The sequence below is a fragment of the Bos mutus genome, chromosome 15 (assembly GCF_027580195.1).
Source record: "Bos mutus isolate GX-2022 chromosome 15, NWIPB_WYAK_1.1, whole genome shotgun sequence".
Lineage (NCBI taxonomy): Eukaryota > Metazoa > Chordata > Mammalia > Artiodactyla > Bovidae > Bos > Bos mutus.
This window is the reverse complement of record NC_091631.1, coordinates 44,643,918-44,667,826: the sequence shown is the minus strand read 5'-3', so window position 1 is coordinate 44,667,826 and position 23,909 is coordinate 44,643,918. Positions and strand designations below refer to the sequence as shown.

Here is a 23,909-nt window from a genome sequence, read left to right as displayed (position 1 = left end):
AAAAAGCAGAAGAAAACAAAAAACAAATAAAAACCCTAAGCCCAAGCTGAAATAGCTTGTAACTTTCTAAAACAATTCCCAAGGCCCTAAACCCATAATAATAGAAAAAAAGTGTGAAAGCTGTCCACTCTTCAGGAAAGGGACACTTTTCAAAGGCCACTTGTGTCCTTGAAGGTTAGTGGGCAATAAAAACATCCCAGAGGGCAATGCCAAGGGCCCCTGAGGACATAAGACGAGGGAGTTCCTCCCAGAAAGGTGAAGCAGGGGTTGCCTGATAGAAAAACCAAAGAATGTATTTATGGATAGAGCAGAGAGCTATTAGCACCTTGCTATTTTTGCCACAGAGTATTTTTTTTTAATTTCCATGGATATATGACTGCTATGTTTCCTGTTTTCCTCTTTTCTAAAAGGTTGATTTTACTGCAGTTACCCTGTACCTATTTTATTATGCATATGGTGCTCAGGGGGCAGACACGCTGCTTTTTACTTTGCATGTGGTGGGAATGTAAGAAACCACATTCTATCCTCATGAAGGGGACTATACTCAGATATCATAGGCTTGTGTTACAGTTATTAATGGATTCGATTTTGGTGGCTTCCTTTTGTGGTGGGGGATGTGACAGTTCTCTGTTTCAGAAGAATGCACACAGATATTTAGGTCACCAAAAGGCTGATTAAGTGTTCAGAGCTGTAGTTGCCCATCAAACATTCCCCTTTCCCTTCTGAAATGGAATTTTTCCCTAGTTAAAAAATCCTGATTTTTAGCTAGTCTCACTTACACTGGACTTCTCAGCTTCCCTAGCAGCTAGATGGCAATGTGACACAGCTCTGGCCAATGAGATGTATATTCAAACGCTGTGTGGTTCTCTGAGAAAACCGAATCCAGGACACTGACTCAGCTGGGGAAATTTCCTTTGGTTGCCCTTCGCCCACTGCTTCCAAAAGCCACTTTGGACAATGAAAATGAAATAACTTGAGAATAAAAACCATGCAACGAGGAGAGCAGAGTAGAAAGATGGGAACCTGGACACTACCTACTTACAGATTTCTTTTATGTAAAAGGCAAAAACTCTTCTTTAGTTAAACCAGCATTCTCTTTGGATTTTCTGTTACATGTAGCAAAACCTGATCTTGAATGATAGAGCATAAGGCAAAAATACTGTAAATGAAAAATGACCTTAAGGGGTAGGAGAGGCTGTTTGGTAGAAGAATTTCTAGCAGTTAATATTGCTGAAAGTTAAAAGTTTCAGGGAAAAGTTACCAGCAAACACTGGGGAATACTATGGTATTCTCAGGAGAAGAATCATTAATATCAAAGAGACTTTTATTGAGAGAAGGGATGATAAGCACCCATAAGAGTATCTATATTTATGAATAAGTGAGAGCAATTTATTTTAAAAGCAATGGATGGAGCTTTCTCACTTAAATAGTTACTAATAATTTCATTAAATTATGGCACAGGCTGCTTAAATAACTAAAGGAGAACAAGGGGAAAGGAAGGGAGGTATGAAAATGACAGCAGGTATTGAGTTTGTTTCCTTCCTGGTTCTGATAGGCTTCAATCCTTAAATATCTGTGTTAAAAGAAATATGTTCCCATTTAAAAAGTATCTTCCTTTATTCCACATATGCTTTAAAATATTTATTGAGCAGAGGAGAAGGAAGGGAGGTAAAAAGATGACACAGATGATGATTCAACAATTTTCTTCCAAGTTCTGGTGGACTTCAAACTTTAAATGTCTGTACAAAAGAAAAATAAATGCCCTCATTTTAAAGGTATCTTCCTTTACTCTGAATATTCTTTTACACATAGACATATTGAGTATTTGTTTCTTAACTATGCTTAACCACAGATCACAATTTAAAAACATGTTCTCTGATAATATCAGTAATTGATTAGGAAGAATTATGAGTAATATTGGAAACCATCATTTCACCATGTATATGGCTATCAAATTACATAGCTTTTGAAATGTACTAATATATAAAGATTTTAGAGGCCTTTTCATTTTTCTATAATACAAATTGCTCTATTTCTACACATAAAGAGAAAGTAGCACAGATATTAATGATTTGAAATTGTATTTGTAACAAAAGTAAATTTCTATTTATTCCATTTTAAAAAATTTTCTCAAACAAACAAAATTACCTACGTGGCTAGATCTTTGATTCTCCACCAGGTGCTGATGGGGAAATCTGTTGTAATTTTTTTTGTTCCATCTGCTGTACAACCTAGTGAATGAAAAAAGAATGTCTTAAAAGTAAGTATTATTTGATTTTCTCTGCTATGGATGACCTTTGCCAAAGCACAACAAACTAATTAAAAATTGTTTTCCAAAATGAGATATTCATATTCTAAAATTTAGGGCAGTCAACAATGCCATTTAAAAAATACTAAAATTTAAATATAACATCTAATTGAAATATTATAGTACCAAAACAGAGGCATGTAGCAAAGACCCTAGAATCCTTTTCAATGCCACAAGCATTTTACAGAATACCACCTGATGGTATTCCAGCTTCTGAGCCTCAAGTTGGTCATGCTGACGTTGTAGGTCTTCTTTTTGTTTCTGAAGTTCATCTGCCTTTTTCTTAAGTTTACTTTCTTGTACAGAGATAAGATTTTCATATTCCTTCAGTTCTTCCTCTGTGAAGAACTGTTGATGGTCCAATGTCTAAAAGACAAAAAAAATGAGAAAAGAATAACCTTAGAAATAAAACAAAAAGCTCTGATTCAGCTTTCAAATTCTGTGATTAACAAAGTACAAAAGAATATCTATAGTATTATATCTTTGGGGTAAGAAAGAAGGGGAAAAAGAAAATACATACTTATATTTATCCGGGCAAAAAGTATGACAGGAAGGAAAAATCCAGAAACTACTGAGACTGGTTATTGGTCCATGAATCAAGGTAAATTGGAAGTGGTCAAACAGGACATGGCAAAAGAAAACATCGACATTTTAGGAATCAGTGAACCTAAATGGACTGGAATGGACAAATTTAATTCAGATGACCATTATATCTACTACTGTGGGCAAGAATCCCTTAGAAGAAATGGAATACCCTCATAGTCAACAAAAGAGTTTGAAATGCAGTACTTGGGTGCAATCTCAAAAACAACAGAATGATCTCTGTTCATTTCCAAGGCAAAACATTCAATATCACAGTAATCCAAGTCTATGCCCCAACCAGTAATGCTGAAGAAGCTGAAGTTGAACGGTTCTATGAAGACCTACAAGACCTTCTACAACTAACACCTAGAAAAGATGTCCTTCTCATCACAGGAGACTGGAATGCAAAAGTAGGAAGTCAAGAGATACCTGGAGTAATAGGAATATTTAGCCTTGGAGTACAAAATGAAGCAGGGCAAAGGCTAACAGAGTTTTGCCAAGAGAACGCACTGGTCAAAGCAAACACCCTCTTCCAACAACACAAGAGAAGACTCTACACATGGACATTACCAGATGATCAATACCAAAATCAGATTGATTATATTCCTCAAAGCCAAAGATGGAGAAGCTCTGTACAGTCAGTAAAAACAAGACCAGGATCTGACTGTGGCTCAGACCATGATTCCTTATTGCAAAATTCAGACTTAAATTGAAGAAAGTAGGGGAAACCACTAGACCATTCAGGTATGACCTAAATCAAATCCCTTACGATTATACAGTGGAAGTGATAAATAGATTCAAGGGATTAGATTGCCTGAAAAACTATGGACAGAGGTTTGTGACACTGTACAGGAGACAGGGATCATGACCATCTCCAAAAAAAGAAATGTAAAAAGGCAAAATGGTTGTCTGAGGAGGCCTTACAAATAGCTGAGAAAAGAAGAGAACTTAAAGGCAAAGGAGAAAAGGAAAGATATACCCATTTGAATGCAGAGTTCCAAAGAATAGCAAGGAGAGGTAAGAAATAGATGAAAACAATAGAATGGGAAAGACTAGAGATCTCTTCAAGAAAATTAGAAATACCAAGGGAACACGTCATGCAAAGATGGGCACAATAAAGGACAGAAATGGTATGGACCTAACAGAAGCAGAAGATATTAAGACTAGGTGGCAACAATACACAAAAAACTATACAAAAAAGATCTTCATAACCCAGATAAACACAATGGTGTGATCACACCTAGAGCCAGGCATCCTGAAATGCGAAGTCAAGTGGGCCTTAAGAAGCATCACTACAAACAAAGCTAGTGGAGGTGATGGAATTCCTATTGAGCTATTTTAAATCCTAAAAGAGGATGCTGTTAAAGAACCACACTCAATATGTCAGCAAATTTGGAAAACTCAGTAGTAGCCACAGGACTGGAAAAGGTCAGTTTTCATTCCAATAGCAATGCCAAAGAATGTTCAAATTATCACACAATTGCACTCATCTCACAGGCTAGCAAAGTAATGCTCAAAATTCTCCAAGTGAGGCTTCAACAGTATGTGAACTATGAACTTAAAGATGTTCAGGCTGTATTTAGAAAAGGCAAAGGAACCAGAGATCAAATTGCCCACATCAGTTGGATTATCAAAAAAGCAAGAGTTCCAGAAAAACATCTATTTCTGCTTTACTGATCATGCTAAAGCCTTTGACTGTGTGGATCACAATAAACTGTGGAAAATTCTGAAAGAGATGGGAATACCAGACCATTACCTGCCTCCTGAGAAATCTGTATGCAGGTCAAGAAGCAACAGTTAGAACTGGGACATGGAACAACAGATTCCAACAGGGTTTCAAATTGGAAAAGGATTACGTCAAGGCTGTATATTGTCACCCTGCTTATTTAACTTATATGCAGAGTACATTATGCGAAATGCCAGGCTGAATGAAGCACAAGCTGGAATCAAGATTGCCAGGAGAAATATCAGTAACCTCAGATTCGCAGATGATACCAGCCTTGGGGCAGAAAGTGAAGAACTAAAGAACCTCTTGATGAAAGTGAAAGAGGAGAGTGAAAAAGTTGGCTTAAAGCTCAACATTCAGAAAACTAAGATCATGGCATCCGGTCCCATCACTTCATGACAAATAGATGGGGAAACAGTGGAAACAGTGGCTAACTTTATTTTTGGGGGGGCTCCAAAATCACTACAGATGGTGACTGCAGCCATGAAATTAAAGGACACTTACTCCTTGGGAGCAAAGTTATGACCAACCTAGACAGCATATTCAAAAGCAGAGATATTACTTTGCCAACAAAGGTCCGTCTCGTCAAGGCTATGGTTTTTCTAGTAGTTGTGTATGGAGTTGGACTATAAAGAAAGCTGAGAGCTGAAGAACTGATGCTTTTGAACTGTGATGTTGGAGAAGACTCCTGAGAGTCCCTTGGACTGCAATGACACCAAACCAGTCAATCCTAAAGGAAATTAGTCCTGAACATTCATTGGAAGGACTGATGCTGAAGTTGAAACTCCAATACTTTGGTCACCTGATGTGAAGAACTGACTCATTGGAAAAGACCTTGATGCTGGGAAAGACTGAAGGCAGGAGGAGAAGGGGACCACAGGGGATGAGATCATTGGATGGCATTACCAACTCGATGGACATGAGTTTGAGCAAGCTCCAGGGGTTGGTGATGAACAGGGAAGCCTGGCATGCTACAGTCCATGGGGTTGCAAAGAATTAGACAGGATGAACAACTGAACTGAACTGAATGAGATTGGTTACCTACAGAATAAATAGAGAACTGGGTGGTAAGGACAAAGAAAATGTGAGAAAGAAAATCATACTTCTTTGAATAAATCTTTTTTGCACAGATGTGATTGCTGGTAATATGTCAGTGTTTCACATGCTCAATAAATAAATAAAATTCATAAAGACAGAAAACTTTTCCATATTGAATACAAATAGAAACAAATAAATAATATTTTTAAGTGAACAAAATATTTCACAGAAGGGGGAGGGGAAAAAAACAACTAATCCAAGAAACTTGTGATCACAGTATTTAGACTATATGCACTTAGGCTAAAACAATGACAAAAAATGTAAACAAATATTAAAGTCTGGTTTTTCAGAGATATTGATTAGCAAGTCTGAAACTCTTTGTAAATCCTATGATTGAAGAAATAAGTAAATATTATTCCCATCAAAAACCTTACAAATATTCCCTTGGTCCTGGTAATACTACATTGAGAATCAATTTTATAAAATAATCCTGAACACAAAAAACTTTATATAAAAATGTGTTAATAGCAGCACTGTCTTTTTAAGTAACAATAAAAGACTGGAAATAACCTAAATGTCTAACACTCAGAAAACAGTTAAGTACCTCCAAAGTTATTAAAACAATGCTCACCAATACTTTTGATATGATGTTGAATGATTCTTTTTTAAGGATTCTGGCACTGGATTAGACAAGTTACTTTTCATATTACCAAAGGTAAAATAGTAATTTTACATTCAGAAAACCTGGATGACACCACCTTAACCAAATAATCAAAGTTAACCTAGCCAGTTATGGAAATAATCAGCAGCATATGCTTCTTGACATGATGCATTTAACATCAGTGATATTCCTACCAAAAGTAGGAATCATAAAGAAAACAGCAGACAAATTCAAACTGAGGGTCATTCCACATAATAACTGGTCTGTACTTTTTAGAAATATCAGTTACTTCATGACTTCGCTGATGGCTCAGAAGGTAAAGCATCTGTCTACAATGCAGGAGACCTGGATTCGATCCCTGGGTCGGGAAGTTCCCTGGAGAAGGAAAAGGCAACCCACTCCAGTACTCTTGTCTAGCAAATCCCATGGACAGAGGAGCCTGGTGTCCATGGGTCGCAAAGAGTCGGACACGACTGAGCAACTTCACTTCACTTCACTTCATGCAAATAGAGGGAGAAAAAGAGGGAGGTAGTGACAGATTTCCTCTTCTTGGGCTCTAAAATCACTGCGGATAGTGAATGCAACCATGAAATCGAAGACATTTGCTTCTTGGCAGGAAAGTTATAACAAACCTAGATAGTGTGTTGAAAAGGAGAGACATTACTCCTCCAACAAAGGTCTGTATAGTAAGGCTATGGTCTTCCCAGTGGTCACATACGGCTGTGACAGCTGGACTGTAAAAAAGGCAGAGCGCCAAAGAATTGGTACCTCTGAACTGTGGTGCTGGAGGAGACTCCTGAGAATCCCTTGGACAGCAAGGAGATCAAACTAGTCAATCTTAAGAGAAATCAACCCTGAATACTCGTTGGCAGGACTGATGCTGAAGCTGAAACTCCAGTATTTTGGTCATCTGGTGGGAACAACTGATTCATTGGGAAAGTCCTTGATGCTTGGAAAGATTGAGGGCAGAAGGAGAAGAGGGTATTGGAGGATGAGATGGCTGGATGGCATCACCAATGCAATGGACATGAACTTGGGCAAACTTCGGGAGATGGTGAGGGACACAGAGGCCTGGCGTGCTGCAGCCCATGGGGTCACAAAGTCGGACCCAACTGGGTGACTGAACAACTTTTTATAAATATCAATGCTATGAGATACAAAGACTCAGAAACTTTCAGATTCACTAGAAAGACAGTGCAACTAAATCCAATGCATGATCCTGGATTTTCCTTTGTGAAGGACAATACAGGGAAAATTGACAAATATCTCGACAAAATCTAGAGATGAGAGAATAGTATTGTGTGTAGCATTGATAATCTTACTGTGATTATATAAGATATTTCTTTGCAGAAAAAACACCCTCAAGTATTTAAGGTTAAAGCAGCATCATGCGGAACTCTCAAAACAAAAAGGTGTTCAGGAATTCCTTGTTTATTCTTGCAGCTTTTTTTGTAAATCTGAAATTAAGTCAACGTGAAAAAGGTATGTAATTATCTATTGATCCAGTTCAAGGGAATTCATGTTCAAATAATCTGAACATTCTTCTTCTTCACCCATGTCCAGAAATAGTTCAAATGTTAGACAAAAACTTAAAACCAAAAAAGAAGCTGATTTTTTTAGTTTCAAACTAAGATGGCCAACTGTCCCAATTTGTCCAAGACCATCCAGGTTAAAACGCTGAAAAGTTACACATCCTGGGAAACTCCTCAATCCAAGGTAAACCAGGACAGTTGTCACCTTATTTCAAACTAACTAAAAAGGTAATTGTATTTTATATAGGAAAAGACAATGTTCTCCTTTCAGTCTACTTTGGTTGGTATCTCTCGACCATTCTTTTCAAGACGTGTCTGCACTCATACACAGTAAACTGTAATATAAATTCAAATACCTTTGGTGGGGAGCAATTTGGCAGCTATGTTTAGAAACTAAAACCTGCTCATAAAACTTGAGAAAAGTTCTATTCCTAGGAATTAATCTTAGGGAAATCATCACAGATGCCCCCAAATACATGAACAAATGGATAGTTATCACAATGTTATTTATCACAGCAAAAAAAAAAAAGTCTAAAACCTGGAAGAATGGCTATAAAAATTATGCTATCACACAACTGCATACTAAGTGGTCATTTTTTAAATCATGATTTTGAGACATGGCTTTGGAAATTTTTCATGAAATATCACTAAATTTTACAAAACAGAATTTCACAAAGTCATTTATATAGTATAAAGCCATTTAAAACATATATAGATATGAATTTATACATATATGTAAACGAAAAATGGGACAGACACTATTTATACACTGTATGCTATATATATGCATAATATTAAATACACAAAGGATTTCCAAACTTGCATAACACAATGCATAATTTGTGTCTACTTCTGGATGGTACAATTACATGTAACTTCCAATTCACTCTTTGAATGTATCCATATTTTTAATTTTCAAGAATGAACATTATTTTACACGTAAGTACAATTTTAAAAAGACTTCTAATTACATGCAATGTGATTATTAGTAGAGATCAGCTGCCACAGCTTTTCAAGAAATCGAGTTCATTATTTTATAGTGACATTTTATGTGAAAAGCCAAGATGGTATAACTATCCACGCAAACATAATGGCAAATAAAAGTTAAAAGGGAATAAACTGAAATAAATTTCTTGAACCATACATCCCATTTCAAGTAGGTTCTCTTACCTCCCAGCTATCCGGCTCTAAAAATTCCTTTTTTTCTGTAGCCTTTAAAAATTCATCTAGCGTCACCAGTCGGTCTTTGTTAGTATCAACCTGATTAAAGGAAAATGTATATGGAAAATAAAATAACTCTTTCTCATTATTTAGACACTAGAAATTCTTCTAATAGATGCTGCTACATAAACATACAGCAATTAGCATTAGCCTAACATCCATAGAAACTGAGGAAAAAAAAAACAGAACACTCAATATCATACTTGAATCAGAAAATAGATAACTTTCTCTTCTATATAATTCAAATTTGAAAATACCTGAAATCCCCAAAGATCACCAAGTTTGAGTCTGCTGATATGGCTGGTTAGACTAATATTATTTTCCTTCCTCCCTACACCATTTATAATTCCTTTTGAAGCTAAGTGCTTGGGCACTTAGTCCTCTTTCCAGAAAGAGGACTTTTTTAGGCAAGAATAAAGGAGTTTAAGTTAAATGCTCACAGCATTTTTTTCCTAAAAACAAACAACTAACTAAATCAAAGATGAAGTTGACAACCTTTCCAAATCCTTTTCAGTGCCTCTTATAAACTATGGCAAATTCAGTTACAAAATTGAACTCTATGATGGCCAAAGAAATTCATTCGTTATGTAAGATGCCAGCACAAAACAGAAATCCCAGTTTACCATGAATAGCTCAAATATCAGGTGAAAAGCACTGAAGCAAAGCAGTGGGCTTGGGGAATTCCCTGGTGGTCTAGCAGTTAGGACTCCACACTTTCACTGCCAAGGGTCTGGGTTCAAGCCATGGTCAGGGAACTAAGATCCCACAAGCTAATCACATAAGCTGTGCAGTACAGACAAAAACAAAAACCATGGGCTTAAGTTATCCTGTCTATGATAGCTCTTTCAGAGTTTTTAGCTTAATAACATGAACAAGAAATAAATATTTATTGTTATAAACCATTAAGGCATTGAGTTTTTAATTTCTTAGCAAAAATTAATTTTTTACTTCTAAAGAATGTTTTATAGCATTCTTTTATATGCAGAGCATCTTAATCTTTTAAAACACTTTAAAGTAGTTACAAAATAATTTTATTTACACTAAGGGAATATACTGACTTATAAATCAAAAATGCAAAATACAATTATATATCTATTCTGTATATTTGTTTTCCATTTAACAATAAGATTTATTGCAAGAACTTGAATCATCCACAGAAGTAACAGGTAAACATTTCAAACATACCTCATTCATTACATGTTCCCTCATTCTAAGCCTTTCTTCCTCCATTTCTACCATATCATCCTCTTCATTTTTGGGGTCATATACTTTCTCCAACTAAAAAGAAAATTTTAAAACCAACATAAAAGAAAGGAAGATAATAAAAGGAAAAAAGAGAGAGCAAAGCCACTGAATACTTAATGAACTCATTTACCTCTTTAGTAAATAGGGCTTCTAATTCTTGTTCATCTAGGAAGCCATCACTATTGACATCTAAAGTTTAAAAGTTACAAATGCAAAAACTGGTTTTAATGCCTTAGAAAATAGATAATTAAAGTACAACTAATTACAACTGGTTTGCAAAAATATTACTTACATAAAGCAACAACATGCTACAGAAAAAGGTTTCTTTCTTTTTATGAAGCCTCCAATCAGTCCAACTGATAACAATTCACTACTTACTCATAATTCACCATAGTCATTGAGAAAAATACATGTTAACCAATTTTTCCCAAAATATAAAGCAATGTGCTTTAAGACTATATTTTAGTATTACAGCCTAATGTCTGTGAGATGCAACCTAGCTAGTCACAGAAATACCTTCACTTTACAGAGAAACTTGCAGGAAGTCATATAATGATTAAAAATAAAAGCAAGTATAAAGACAGCTACTGAACTAAAATATTTTATACTACAGACCAGTAATAAAGACTATTATACTACCCTTGAGAAAAACTCTAAAGATTTACTACCAATAGGACTCAATTAGAAAAGTTTAGCAGAAATCAATTAAGACTAAAGCATCTATTATTTTTCAAACAGAAGATATAAATATTAATATTTGTATCAACTCTGTTACCATGTAATTTGAAAAATGTCTTGGGGTCGAAGTCATTAGGATCCAATCCATCAGCCTCTTCCCACACTTCTTTAAGTTGATCTTTGCTTCCCTGTGAATCAATTTTTAAAAAAACACATAAGACAAACTGTAATCCATATATAGAGACTCAAACGCAAAACTGAAAAACTATAAAAAATTAACTCAAGATTTTAAGAACTAATAACATGATAAAATTCTACTATCTGGCACAAAGAAGTATCTTCATTTAATTATGATTTTATATATATTTTGTTTTGTTTTAATTAATTCATTTATTTTTAATTGAAGGATAATTGCTTTACAATATTGTGTTGATTTCTGCCATACATCAACATGAATCAGCCATAGGTAAAGTCACAGTCCTTACTGGATGATTAACTTTAGGATGATTTTCATGTTTTTTCTTCATTTCTGCAAATTTAGATTCTTCTTCTTTTCTCTTTTCTTCACTCAGTGTTTTTAAATATTCTCTCCTTTCATGTTCCTTCATCATTTCATATTTTTTAAATTCTTCATGCCGAGCTTTATCATAGTGTTCCAGATCACTTGTAGCCTTTAAAGCAATATTTAAATTAAATAAAAAGATGTGCTTACAAATATGAATAAAAGCTTCTTCCATATAGCATACTCTCTAACAGAAGGTAGTATTCAGTTCAGTTCAGTCGCTCAGTCGTGTCTGACTCTTTGCGACCCCATGAATTGCAGCACGCCAGGCCTCCCTGTCCATCACCAACTCCCGGAGTTCACCCAGACTCACGTCCATTGAGTCAGTGATGCCATCCAGCCATCTCATCCTCTGTCGTCCCCTTCTCCTCCTGCCCCCTATTCCTCCCAGCATCAGAGTCTACATACTCAACTTTTGTTTTAAATTCTACCCTTCTAATTCAGTCATTATTATTGTTAGAGATGGGCTTCCCAGGAGGCTCAGTGATAAAGAATCCATCTGCCAGTATAGGAGACGCAGGTTCATGCTCTGGGTCGGGAAGATCCCCTAGAGAAGAAAACATCAACCCACTCCAGTATTCTTGCCTGGGAAATCCCACGGACAGAGGAGCCTGGAGGGCTACAGTCCATGGGCTCAAAAAGGAGTTGGACATGACTCAGCAACTAAACCAATCAACACTATCAGAGGTGTAGGCATTCAAAGAAGCTAAAAGTTCAAAGCTAGTTTCAACCTTAGAAAGTTCCACATAAGCAAGTAATATATAAATTTACTTTAAAAAGAAGAAAGAAGAGACTGTATCAAATCGGTATCATATAGAGAACTAGAATGGTTTCTAACAACTTAACTAAATGTAAGAATACCCAGACTAGAACATCTAGTCTGCTAACTCCATACAGTATAACACAGGAGGTCTACGAACTGCTATCTAAAATTCCTGAGGCCAGATATGTTTCAATATCTTCAAGATTTTAGAAAAGATATGGCATATATGCAATATTATGTAACACTAATGAAGAGTATAAATAGATTAGTACTTCCTTATCAAAATCTATGAGTACTCATATTAAGTAAGCTAGGAAAAAAACTATAAACAGCCTTATTAGAATTTAAGCCAGGTGTCCATTTTTATCGTATTTTGGATTTTGGAATTGTTGGCAAGGGATTACAGATCTGTATGTCCACATTATTATCTGTACTAATAAGGGTTATACTATCTCCCTTTAAAGATATTCTAGACAGTGTACAAAAGTTATACTACCATTTCACGGAATTTGTCAAATTACAAAATCTCAAAGGTACAATAAAAACAATACATTTTGACAATTATTCTCACCGCTTTGATTAGCATATCTAAATCTGTAGATTCAAACTTGTCAGGATTCAGGTGGTTTAGATGATCAAATTGTTTTAGAAGAGCATGGTGGTCCATACCTGTATCTGAAAGAAAATGCGAAAACTGTAAACAATAAGCTACTAGAAGCTAGAATCATTAATATAAATGATACATAAGAATAAAAATTCATATTTTATAAGAAAATTTGACATTTTAGATTAAAGGTTAATTATTTTTTTTTTGTTTGTTTATTAAATATTTAAAAAAAAAATCACATGCTCCCCATCCTGAACCCTCCTCCCTCCCAACCTCCCCATACCATCCCCCTGGGCCTTCCCAGCGCACCAGCCCCAAGCATCCAGCATCATGCACTGAACCTGGACTGGCATCTCGTTTCATACATGACATTTCACATGTTTCAATGACATTCTCCCAAATCTTCCCACCCTCTCCCACAGAGTCCATAAGACTGTTCTATACATCAGTGTCTCTTTTGCTGTCTCGTACACAGGGTTATCGTTACCATCTTTCTAAATTCCATATACATGCGTTAGTATACTGTATTTATGTTTTTCCTTCTGGCTTACTTCACTCTGTATAATAGTCTCCAGTTTCATCCACCTCATTAGAACTGATTCAAATGTATTCTTTTTAATGGCTGAGTAATACTCCATTGTGTATATGTACCACAGCTTCCTCATCCATTCATCTGCTGATGGACATCTAGGTTGCTTCCATGTCCTGGCTATTATAAACAGTGCTGCGATGAACATTGGGGTACACGTGTCTCTTTCCCTTCTGGTTTCCTCAGTGTGTATGCCCAGCAGTGGGATTGCTGGATCATAAGGCAGTTCTATTTCCAGTTTTTTAAGGAATCTCCACACTGTTCTCCATAGTGACTGTACTAATTTGCATTCCCACCAACAGTGTAAGAGGGTTCCCTTTTCTCCACACCCTCTCCAGCATTTATTATTTGTAGACTTTTGGATCGCAGCCATTCTGACCGGCGTGAAATGGTACCTCATAGTGGTTTTGATTTGCATTTCTCTGATAAAGAGTGATGTTGAACATCTTTTCAAGTGTTTGTCAGCCATCTGCATGTCTTCTTTGGAGAAATGTCTATTTAGATCTTTGGCCCATTTTTTGATTGGGTCATTTATTTTTCTGGAGTTGAGCTGTAGGAGTTGCTTGTATATTTTTGAGATTAGTTGTTTGTCGGTTGCTTCATTTGCTATTATTTTCTCCCATTCTGAAGGCTGTCTTTTCACCTTGCTAATAGTTTCCTTTGATGTGCAGAAGCTTTTTAAGTTTAATTAGGTCCCATTTGTTTATTTTTTGCTTTTATTTCCAATATTCTGGGAGGTGGGTCATAGAGGATCCTGCTGTGATGTATGTCAGAGAGTGTTTTGCCTATGTTCTCCTCTAGGAGTTTTATAGTTTCTGGTCTTATGTTGAGATCTTTAATCCATTTTGAGTTTATTTTTGTATATGGTGTTAGAAAGTGTTCTAGTTTCATTCTTTTACAAGTGGTTGACCAGATTTCCCAGCACCACTTGTTAAAGAGATTGTCTTTAATCCACTGTATATTCTTGCCTCCTTTGTCAAAGATAAGGTGTCCATATGTGCGTGGATTTATCTCTGGGCTTTCTATTTTGTTCCATTGATCTATATTTCTGTCTTTGTGCCAGTACCTAATTATTTTTTTAAGAATATTGCATACATTGTTATTCTAGGCAAAGATAATACCCCTGAATCTGGAATGGAATACAATTTAATGTGTGCATTTTAATGTTATTTCAAGAAAGACTAGTTGACTATCAGTGTAACTTCCAGTAAAATCTTTTTTCTTCTTTTTAATTTATTTTTTATTGAAGGATAATTGCTTTATAGAATTTTGTTGTTTTCTGTCAAACCTCAACATGAATCAGCCATGCTGCTGCTGCTGCTGCTAAGTCGCTTCAGTGGTGTCCAACTCTGTGCGACCCCATAGATGGCAGCCCACCAGGCTCCACCGTCCCTGGGATTCTCCAGGCAAGAACACTGGAGTGGGTTGCCATTTCCTTCTTCATGAATCAGCCATAGGTATATATATATATTCCCTCCCTTTTGAACCTCCCTCCTGTCTCCCTCCCCATCCCACCTCTCTAGGTTGATACAGAGCCCCTGTTTGACTTTCCTGAGCCACACAGCAAATTCCCATTGGCTATCTATTTTACTTATGGTAATGTAAGTTTCCATGTTACTCTTTCCATACATCTCACCCTCTCCTCCCCTTTCCCCATGTCCCAAATATCCATCAACAGGGTTCTGGTAAATAAATTATGATATATCTATATAATGGAAATATATGCAGCTGCTAAAAAAAAAAAAAAGATGGTCTCTGCATATTAATACAGAAAGATCTCCAAAATATATTATTAAAGGAAAAATACATGGCAGAAAATGTATATTGTATATATCGTTTGCATAAAAAGAGAGGAAAAATGAGAACTTTTATTTGTATTTGATTATGTATGAGTAAAGAAACTCAGGAAGGATGGTATTAGGGGGCAGTGGAAACTAATAATGTACAAAACTATCCAGGAACTTTCTTATACTCTCTTGTTTTAGGCCATATGAATCTATTGCCTACCTTAAAAATTACACCCCCCCAATCCCTGTGGCTCAGCTGGTAAAGAATCCACCCGCAATGCAGGAGACCTGGGTTCGATCCCTGGGTTGGGAAGATCCCCTGGAGAAGGGAAAGGCTACCCACTCAAGTATCCTGGCCTGGAGAACTCCATGGCCTGTATAGTCCATGGGGTCGCAAAGAATCAGAAATGACTGAGCGACGTTCACTTTCAAATTAAGCCCTTCTTCAAATTATCAGAAATTTTAACTCATAAATTGTGAATCAAGGAGAAAATATTTATAACCTTTCTAAGGATGTAAGTCAGTTTACTTTAGATAATGAAATCTAGCCCCTGTTTTGGAATAAAGAAAACATTGCCAAGATTAAGGAGATGGAAGTTGTCTAAATGCAAAGAAATCTCAAACCACCTTAAGCCTGGCTTCAAGGACAGAATTGCCTTGTGTGTCTGACTACAGGAAGTAGGATGGTATGAGTTAATTTACCTCTCACTGATGTCCTTAGTTTCAGGATAATGAGTATTTGGTACTTGTTTTCTAAGTCTATTCACCAGCAGAGAGTTTACCCTCTACACTGAAGTGAAGTGAAGAAGTGAAGTGAAGTTGCTTAGTCATGTCTGACTCTTTGCAACCCCATGGACTGTAGCCTACCAGGCTCCTCCATCCACAGGATTTTCCAGGCAAGAGTATTGGAGTGGGTTGCCATTTCGTTCCCTAGAGGATCTTCCCGACCCAGACGTCGAACCCTGGTCTCCCACATTGTAGGAAGATGCTTTACCGTCTGAGCCACAAGGGGTCGCCAACCTCCAGGACCTAATGCCTGATGATCTGAGGTGGGATGAATGAATGAATGAAAATCGCTCAGTCTGTCCAACTCTTTACAACCCCATGGACTATACAGCCCATGGAATTCTTCAGGCCAGAATACTGGAGTGGGTAGCCTTTCCCTTCTCCAGGGATCTGAGGTGGAGGCAATGTAATAATAATAGAAATATAGTATACAGTAAATGTAATGCACTTGAATCATCCTGAAACCATCCCCACCACCTCCAGTCTATGGAAAAACTGTCTTCCACGAAACTGGTCCTTGGTACCAAAAAGTTTGGGAACCACTGCTCTACACAATCGGAGAAGGCAATGGTACCCCACTCCAATACTCTTGCCCGGAAAATCCCATGGACAGAGGAGCCTGGTAGGCTGCAGTCCATGGGGTCGCTAAGAGTCGGACATGACTGAGCAACTTCACTTTCACTTTTCACTTTTCACTTTCACACATTGGAGAAGGAAATGGCAACCCACTCCAGTGTTCTTGCCTGGAGAATCCCAGGACAGAGGAGCCTGGTGGGCTTCCGTCTATGGGGTCGCACAGAGTCGGACACGACTGTAGTGACTCAGCAGCAGCAGCTCCACACAATTTCTCCAATATGACCCACTGACCAGAGGTACATGTTTAAAATGCATATTACTTATCCCCAGAATAAGCATATATAGAGGTGAGATTCAGTAATTTGTGTTTTTAAACTAGCTTCCCAGGTGATTTTTATGCAACTGGAGTTTAAAAACTGATACTGTGCCCTTAGTAAATATTCAGATATTTATTGATGACAATGAACCACCCAGATAACCAACCTATACAGGCATATTACAAGGATACAGGAGGCAGCTTGTAGGGTATCTCACTTGCCAAATCTGGCCCCTGGGTTTTGATTCATAATTAGAAAGGCCGTTCCAAGACAATAAGGGAATTCATTTATGTTGTCAACTTTGCTTTTATGGTTTTATTTTCTACACTTAAATCTTTGATTTACATAAGCACTTATCCTGATATATATGAGATATAAATCTAACTATACCTTTTTCCAAATGGCTATCCAACTCTATTAAGACCACTTATCTCACTAATGAGATACCACCTTTAATGCACATGAAATTCCATATGTATTTAATTTTATTTCTGGAATTTTTATTTTGTTTCACTGGTCCTTCTACTTACATGACAAAATCATAGAATTCTAATGTCTGATGCTCAGTGATATGTTTTGATATCTAATATAACAAGTCCTTCTTCTTTGTTCTTCTTAAGAGGCATATTGCTTTTCTTGTTTGTTTTCCTTTTCATATGAATTTTAAAATTAATTTGGCCAGTACCAGGGGGAAAATGTACATCTTTTTTATTTGGATCATGTTAAATTTATAAATTAACCTAGGAAGAATTGACATGTTTATAATACTGAGTTTTGTATCAGAAAAATGCTATGTCTTTCTTGTTTTTTCAAGTCTACTTTTGCGTCTTTCAGGAGCATTTTCAAGTTTTTATCTGTAAGTCTTTCATATCTCTTAATAGGTTTATTTTGGGTATTTTATTTTTGTTGGTATTGTACAATAGTCTTCTCTTCCATTACATCTGCTAACTGGCTGTTGTTTGCACATATGAAAAAACACTGATTTCTATATATTGCTTGTGTGCATGCTAAGTTGTTTCAGTCGGATCCAACTCTTTGAGACCCTATGGACCATAGACCACCAGGCTTCTCTGTTCATGGGATTCTCCAGGCAAGAATATTGGAGTGGGTTGCCATTCCCTCCTCCAGGGGATCTTCCCTACACAGGGATTAAATTCATGTCTCTTACATCTCCTGCACTGGCAGGAGGGTTCTTTACCACTAGCACCACCTGGGAAGCCCTCTGCATATTGTTTAACTTGCTGAATTTTCCTGTTGTATATACTAAGTTCTTCAGACAATTACATTGAGTTTTCCAAGTGTCTATTATCTGCAAATAGAGATGATTTTATTGCCTACTTTCCATTTACTTCACCTCCAATTTTTTCATTTGTATAATTGATTAGTACCCTCCAATACAATATTAATTAGTAGTGGTGACACAATGAGCATTGTTTTGTTTCTGATTTTAGTTAAAATACATATTTGTGTTTCTCCAATAAGTATGTGTAGCTGAGCTGGACATACGTGATCGTGTTACAGAAGTATCTATTGATTACTACTTTATGACTTAAAAAAAATTAATTAGATGTGTTAATTCTTGTCAAATGCCTTTTCTGAATATATGGAGGTGATCGTATGAACTTTCTTTGAGATAGCGTCACATTTCAAAAACTCTGCTTCTTAGCTGTGTAATCTCCTCATAGTCTAAATTAGAATATGGGAAGATAAATAGGCAGAGCCAGAGGAGTTTTAGGGCAGTGAAACTATTCTGTATGGTACTATAATGGTAGATACATGTCATCATAAATTTACCTGGACCCATAAACTGTACAACCCCAAGAGTGAAATATAAACTATGGATTTGGGGGTACCATGATGTGTCAGTGTAGGTTCATCAGTTGTTGGGAGATGTTGGTATTGGGGTAGGCTGTGAACGCTGGGGGACAGGGGGTATACGGGAAATATCCATACCTTCCCCTCAATCTTGCTACGAACCTTCTATTGTACCAAAAATAATTATCTTAATTTTTTTTTAAAAATTGAGGAGAATTCCCTAGTGGTCCAGTGTTTTAGAGTCCACACTTTCAATGCAGGGAACCCAAGTTCGATCCTTGGTCAGGGAACTAGATCCCACGTGCCACAGTGAAGTTCAGAGATACCCCATGCCACAACTGAGACCAGGCACAGCCAAAGAAATGCATAAATAGATAAATATAATTTTTTTTAAATACAAACTTGAAAGGTTTATTCCAATTAATTATTTGTCCTTTGACTTTGCAAGTTCTTTTGTCATCAAAAAAATTTTTCTTCCTGTATCTACACATATAATAATTTATAATACTAGATTTCCTAAAAAGTTAATCTTGCATTCCTAAAATAAATCCACTTGCTATGACAGAGTATTCTTTTAATATCCAATAATTTTGGTTTTGGCATCAATACATGATAAGAGTGTGGAAGTTTCCTTCTTCATCTGTGCTCTGGAATACTTTAAATAGCACTGACAATCTGCCCCCTAATGGTTTAGTGGAATTGCCTTTGGTATCGTCTGAACCTGGTGTTTTTGTGGAGCTAACTCTGACAATTTTTCTATTTCATCTATGGAAATTATTCTAATTAGTTTCTCTCCCCTACTTTCTTTTGGTCTCCCTTGATGTTATTTTTCCTCTTTAAAGCAATGGCTTAATTCATTATTTTTCATTCTTCCTTTTTTGATATAATTATTTAAGGGCAATCATTTTGATTTTTGAATGACATTTTAAAAATTAAGAGAAGCCAAATCAATTCTAACATTAAATTTTGACTAAAGGAACATGGTCTGTAAACTGACCTCAAAACCAAATATTGGAATTTTCTGACCTTTTCTTTAGTACTTACCTTGAAAAGAATCTAATTTAGCTTTAATCAGCATTCTTAACCTTGCCACTTCTTGCCTTTTCAGTTCATCAAGTTTTGTCCTCACATGATGACTTACTAAATCCAGTTCTTTGCTTAGCCTCCCACTCTGTTAACAAAAATGATAAATTAATGTTATCTATTCCATTGGATTTTTAGATAAGATACAATATATCTAAAATAGGGTTATGATAAAATAGTGATAAATGCTTTGACTCATTGAGATAAATTTGATATTACAAACAACATTTCTTTCAGAAGAAATTCAGTTTGTAACTCTAAATTAAGGCATCTAAAAGCCATAATTAAAGCAAAAACAAGAAACTCAAAAAGTAACTTAAATTATAAAATGGTACAGCCACTTTGGAAAACAATTTGACAGTTCCTCAAAAAGTTAAACACTGAGTTACCATATGATCCTGCAAATACATTCTTGATATATACCTAAACAGTAGAAACATATGTTCACATAAAGTCTTAAATATGAATGTTCACAGCAGCAATTTTCACACCAAAAAAAGTAGAAATAACCCAATTTATCAGTCCGTCAACTGATAAATTGATAAAATATGGAATAGCCATATAATGGAATATATCAATACATGCTACAATATGCTGAACATTGAAACCACTATGCTAAGTCAAAGAAGCCAGGCACAAAAGGCCAAATTTTGTATAATTCCACTCATATGAAATGTCCAGAACAGGCAAAACCACAGAGATACAAATTAGATTAATGTTGGCCAGGGGCTGAGGAGAGGAAAGGGGGAGAGATTGCTTAATGGATACAGGGTTTCATTTTAGAGGAAACAAAAATGTTCTAAAATTAGATAGTGGTGATAGTTATATAACTCTGTACATGTATCAAAACCACTGCATTGTACACTTTAAAGGGGCAAATTTTATGGTATATTAATTATATTTTGATAAAGCTTTTTAAAGTAACATAGCTTCCTTAAGCTTTAGTCATTCCATATATTAAAAACTTATCAAAATTCATCTTTTTTAGGTTGTCTCCTTTGATTACTTTTTTCATAGATGAATATATACATGCTTCAAAATTTAAGAAACAAAATAGTTAGTGGTTTACTTTCTCTTGTTATAAATGCATTTGCAATCATAAACTGCAAGTCTAACTAGCAATCGGGCACACAAACCCTTCAGGATTGAGTCAAGGGGGCCTGCTGAGGAAGGGAAGGTAAAGAAACTCCACAAGGGAGACCAAGAAAGAATGTTCAGAGTGGGGAAAGGGGACCAAGAGAATAGTCTGCTACAGAAGAAAAAGAGTAGTATATTTCAAGGAGAGATGGTCACTATTATTGATAAAACAACAGTTCTCAAGCAGAAGCACCAACATCACTTGGGAACCTCAGATCCGCAGGCCCTAGACTACTGAATCATAAAGTCCGGAGGTGGGGCCCAGAAATCCGTTTTAACAATTTAAAATTTTGAGAACCACTGAGATAAAATAAAGGAGTCTAGTAAGAAGAGGAATAGAATGTGTGCATTAGATCTGGCAATGAAGAAGTCATGACATCCTTCACAAAAGCACACTCAGGGAAGCGGCACAGGCACTGCCATGATCCTCCCAGTTAGCAATGTTTGGTAAGGGAAGAAATGCAGTATGAGTCTCCTTTCAAAATGCTTAGCTGAAAAGGAAAGGACAACTTCTAACTTTTTTCCCAGTTTTTCCTGAGAAAAGAGGAATTGCCTAGCTGTTTGTAATGATTCTCTTGGGTTGGGTTTTGTTGTCTAGTTTTACTCATTTCTTTTTCATTAAATAACTGTTTAACTCACCCCATTTTGTCTCCCCCCCTTACCCGATACAACCCCATAAAGAAAAGGACCTGACTGTGAAAGGGAGACAGTTATAAAAGTATTCCCATACCAAATAAGACAAGCTAGTTGCCTTCCCTTCCCTGGTTATCTCTATATAGCAACTCCCATTATCCACATTTTTGTTAGCCCTCAAATAATGCTCTTAGTCCTAACTGAAGTATTGTAGATAAGAGACACTGAAAGCTCTATATTAGATATCATTCATCCCAGGAAATTAGTTCCATAGCTCAAATAAATTTTTCAAGGAAACACAAGATTATTCAGGAGATTGTGGGTATTATCTAAGTGAAATAAGTCAGGCAGAGAAAGAAAAAATGCTGCCTGACGTATGTGGAATCTAAAAAAACAGAACAAACCAACTAAACCAAACAAAAAACAGACACATACAGAGAATAAATTGGTGGTTGCCAGAGTGGAGGGAGGCTGGGGAAGAAATGAAATGGGTGAAGGGGGGTCAAGAGGTACAAACTCCCAGATGTAAAATAAATAAGCCATGGGGATATAACATACTACATGGGGTGTGCAGTCAATAATATTGTATTAATTTTGTGTGGTGACAGATGGTTACTAGACCTATTGTGGTAACTATTTCCCAAAGTATACAAATGTCAAATCACTATGTCCTAAACATTAAACTAATATAATACCGTATGTCAAATATGTCAATTAAAAAAAAAAAGGTTATTCTAAAATAAAATAGAGATAATTCAAGGGAATTATTGGCATAAGGCTGTTACCATTCTCCCAGAAATGTTCACAGCTTCCAAGAGGAAAGCTGTGAACTAAAAGCCACACACAGGCTCTGATAGTAGCCACAACCTTATGCACGTCAGACTTTCAAAAGGGGCCCAGAGCAGGGACAGAAACTAAAATAAGAAGGATGCTTGATCCAGAATGTTTCCTTCAAACAAAGTTCACTAATTCTGATTCTAGAAACAGCTGAGACAATTTTTTAGGAAAGTTAAAAACAGATAAAAATAACATAAGCAAACCAATAAAACTATCTTGAGAGATATAACTAAAAGTTTAAAATTAAATCATTGGATTTTTTTTTTTTTTACTTCTGACTTTAAGATAAACCAAATTAAATGGATTCATTACCCTTCAAGGATGGGCTTCCCTAGTGGCTCAGATGGTAAAGAATCTCCCTGCAAGGCAAGAGACCCAGGTTCAATACCTGGGTCAGGAAGATCCTCTGGAGAAGGAATGGCAACCCACTCCAGTATTCTTGCCTGGAGAATCCCTTGGACAGAGGAGTCTGGTGGGCTACTGTCCATGGGGTCACAAAGAGTTGGACACAACTGAGAGACTACACTTTCACTTTCACCCTTCAAGGATGGGCTTTTAAAGAATCTCTCATGTCAGATCTTGTTTTTTACAATCTCTTTTCTTTATTATGAGTACTAAGGAGAAGTCTAGGACTAAGATAATGTCTAATAAATGGACTAAGATAATGTCCAATAAATGCTTCTTAGGACAGAGGCAAATTAAACCTCCCCTATTGAGATAAGATGTGGGCCATTACATCTTCTATTAATCTGGATCTGATTAAACACCAGAACTGAACTTATTCTAAACCTTTGAATAGCTTCCTGCTGGCCTCCCATCATGTTTTGAGTCTCTTACCATGATGTACAAGACCCTCTGTCATCTAGCCCATGATGCCTTCCAAGCTCATCTTTAGGCCAATCATGGCCTCCACTTCCCAGGCTAGCTTCCAGAAACATTTCCTACTCCCAGGTTTCTATATGTCTCCTGCACCTTGGCCTGGGATGCCTCCCAGTCTTTCTCCTTTTCTCAGCCACATCTTCAAGCAATAGACATAATCTCTAGGAAGAAAGATGACCCACCTTCCCCCACTGCTTTATACTGAATTAGGTGTCCAATCTTATATCTCCAAAATACATTATAGACTTATCATATATTCATTGTAGTAATCTTTTTCTTGGTATTAGTCTCCCTTGAGTTAAGGGCTGCAAATGAGACTCATCTTTGTAATCCCAATACTTAGCTCAGTGTCTGGCATGCTTAAATATTTGTCAAACAATTATTTAATTACATTTACCTTTATTTCCTCTATGTCTGCTTTCTGGAGCTTTTCTCTGAAATGACTATCTGTTTCCAGCACATCAATCACTTGCTTGAGGTATTCATCATAATAAAGTCCAGTATCCTTCAAATTAAGAAACAAACAATAACTCTTCTGAAAGTTTTT

At 36.3% G+C, this 23,909-nt stretch overlaps 1 protein-coding gene across 2 annotated transcripts in view; it reads right to left on the bottom strand.

Annotated features, from left to right (window-relative positions):
* Positions 1–1,628: 1,628 nt before the first annotated feature.
* NUCB2 (nucleobindin 2) overlaps positions 1,629–23,909 on the bottom strand; it is a 41,657-nt gene continuing 19,376 nt past the window's right edge. The window contains exons 4-14 of one of the 2 annotated variants that reach the window (XM_005896776.3): positions 23,760–23,867; positions 19,838–19,964; positions 12,888–12,991; positions 11,477–11,662; positions 11,089–11,179; positions 10,444–10,502; positions 10,254–10,346; positions 9,018–9,107; positions 2,504–2,674; positions 2,149–2,231; positions 1,629–1,739 (exon numbers count right to left, since the gene is read on the bottom strand). In XM_005896776.3, coding sequence (XP_005896838.1) covers positions 2,157–2,231; positions 2,504–2,674; positions 9,018–9,107; positions 10,254–10,346; positions 10,444–10,502; positions 11,089–11,179; positions 11,477–11,662; positions 12,888–12,991; positions 19,838–19,964; positions 23,760–23,867 — 1,104 coding nt within the window. In that variant the 3' untranslated portion in view covers positions 1,629–1,739; positions 2,149–2,156. The remainder of the gene's footprint in view (positions 1,740–2,148; positions 2,232–2,503; positions 2,675–9,017; positions 9,108–10,253; positions 10,347–10,443; positions 10,503–11,088; positions 11,180–11,476; positions 11,663–12,887; positions 12,992–19,837; positions 19,965–23,759; positions 23,868–23,909) is intronic. The other variant, XM_005896777.3, reaches the window with a different exon arrangement.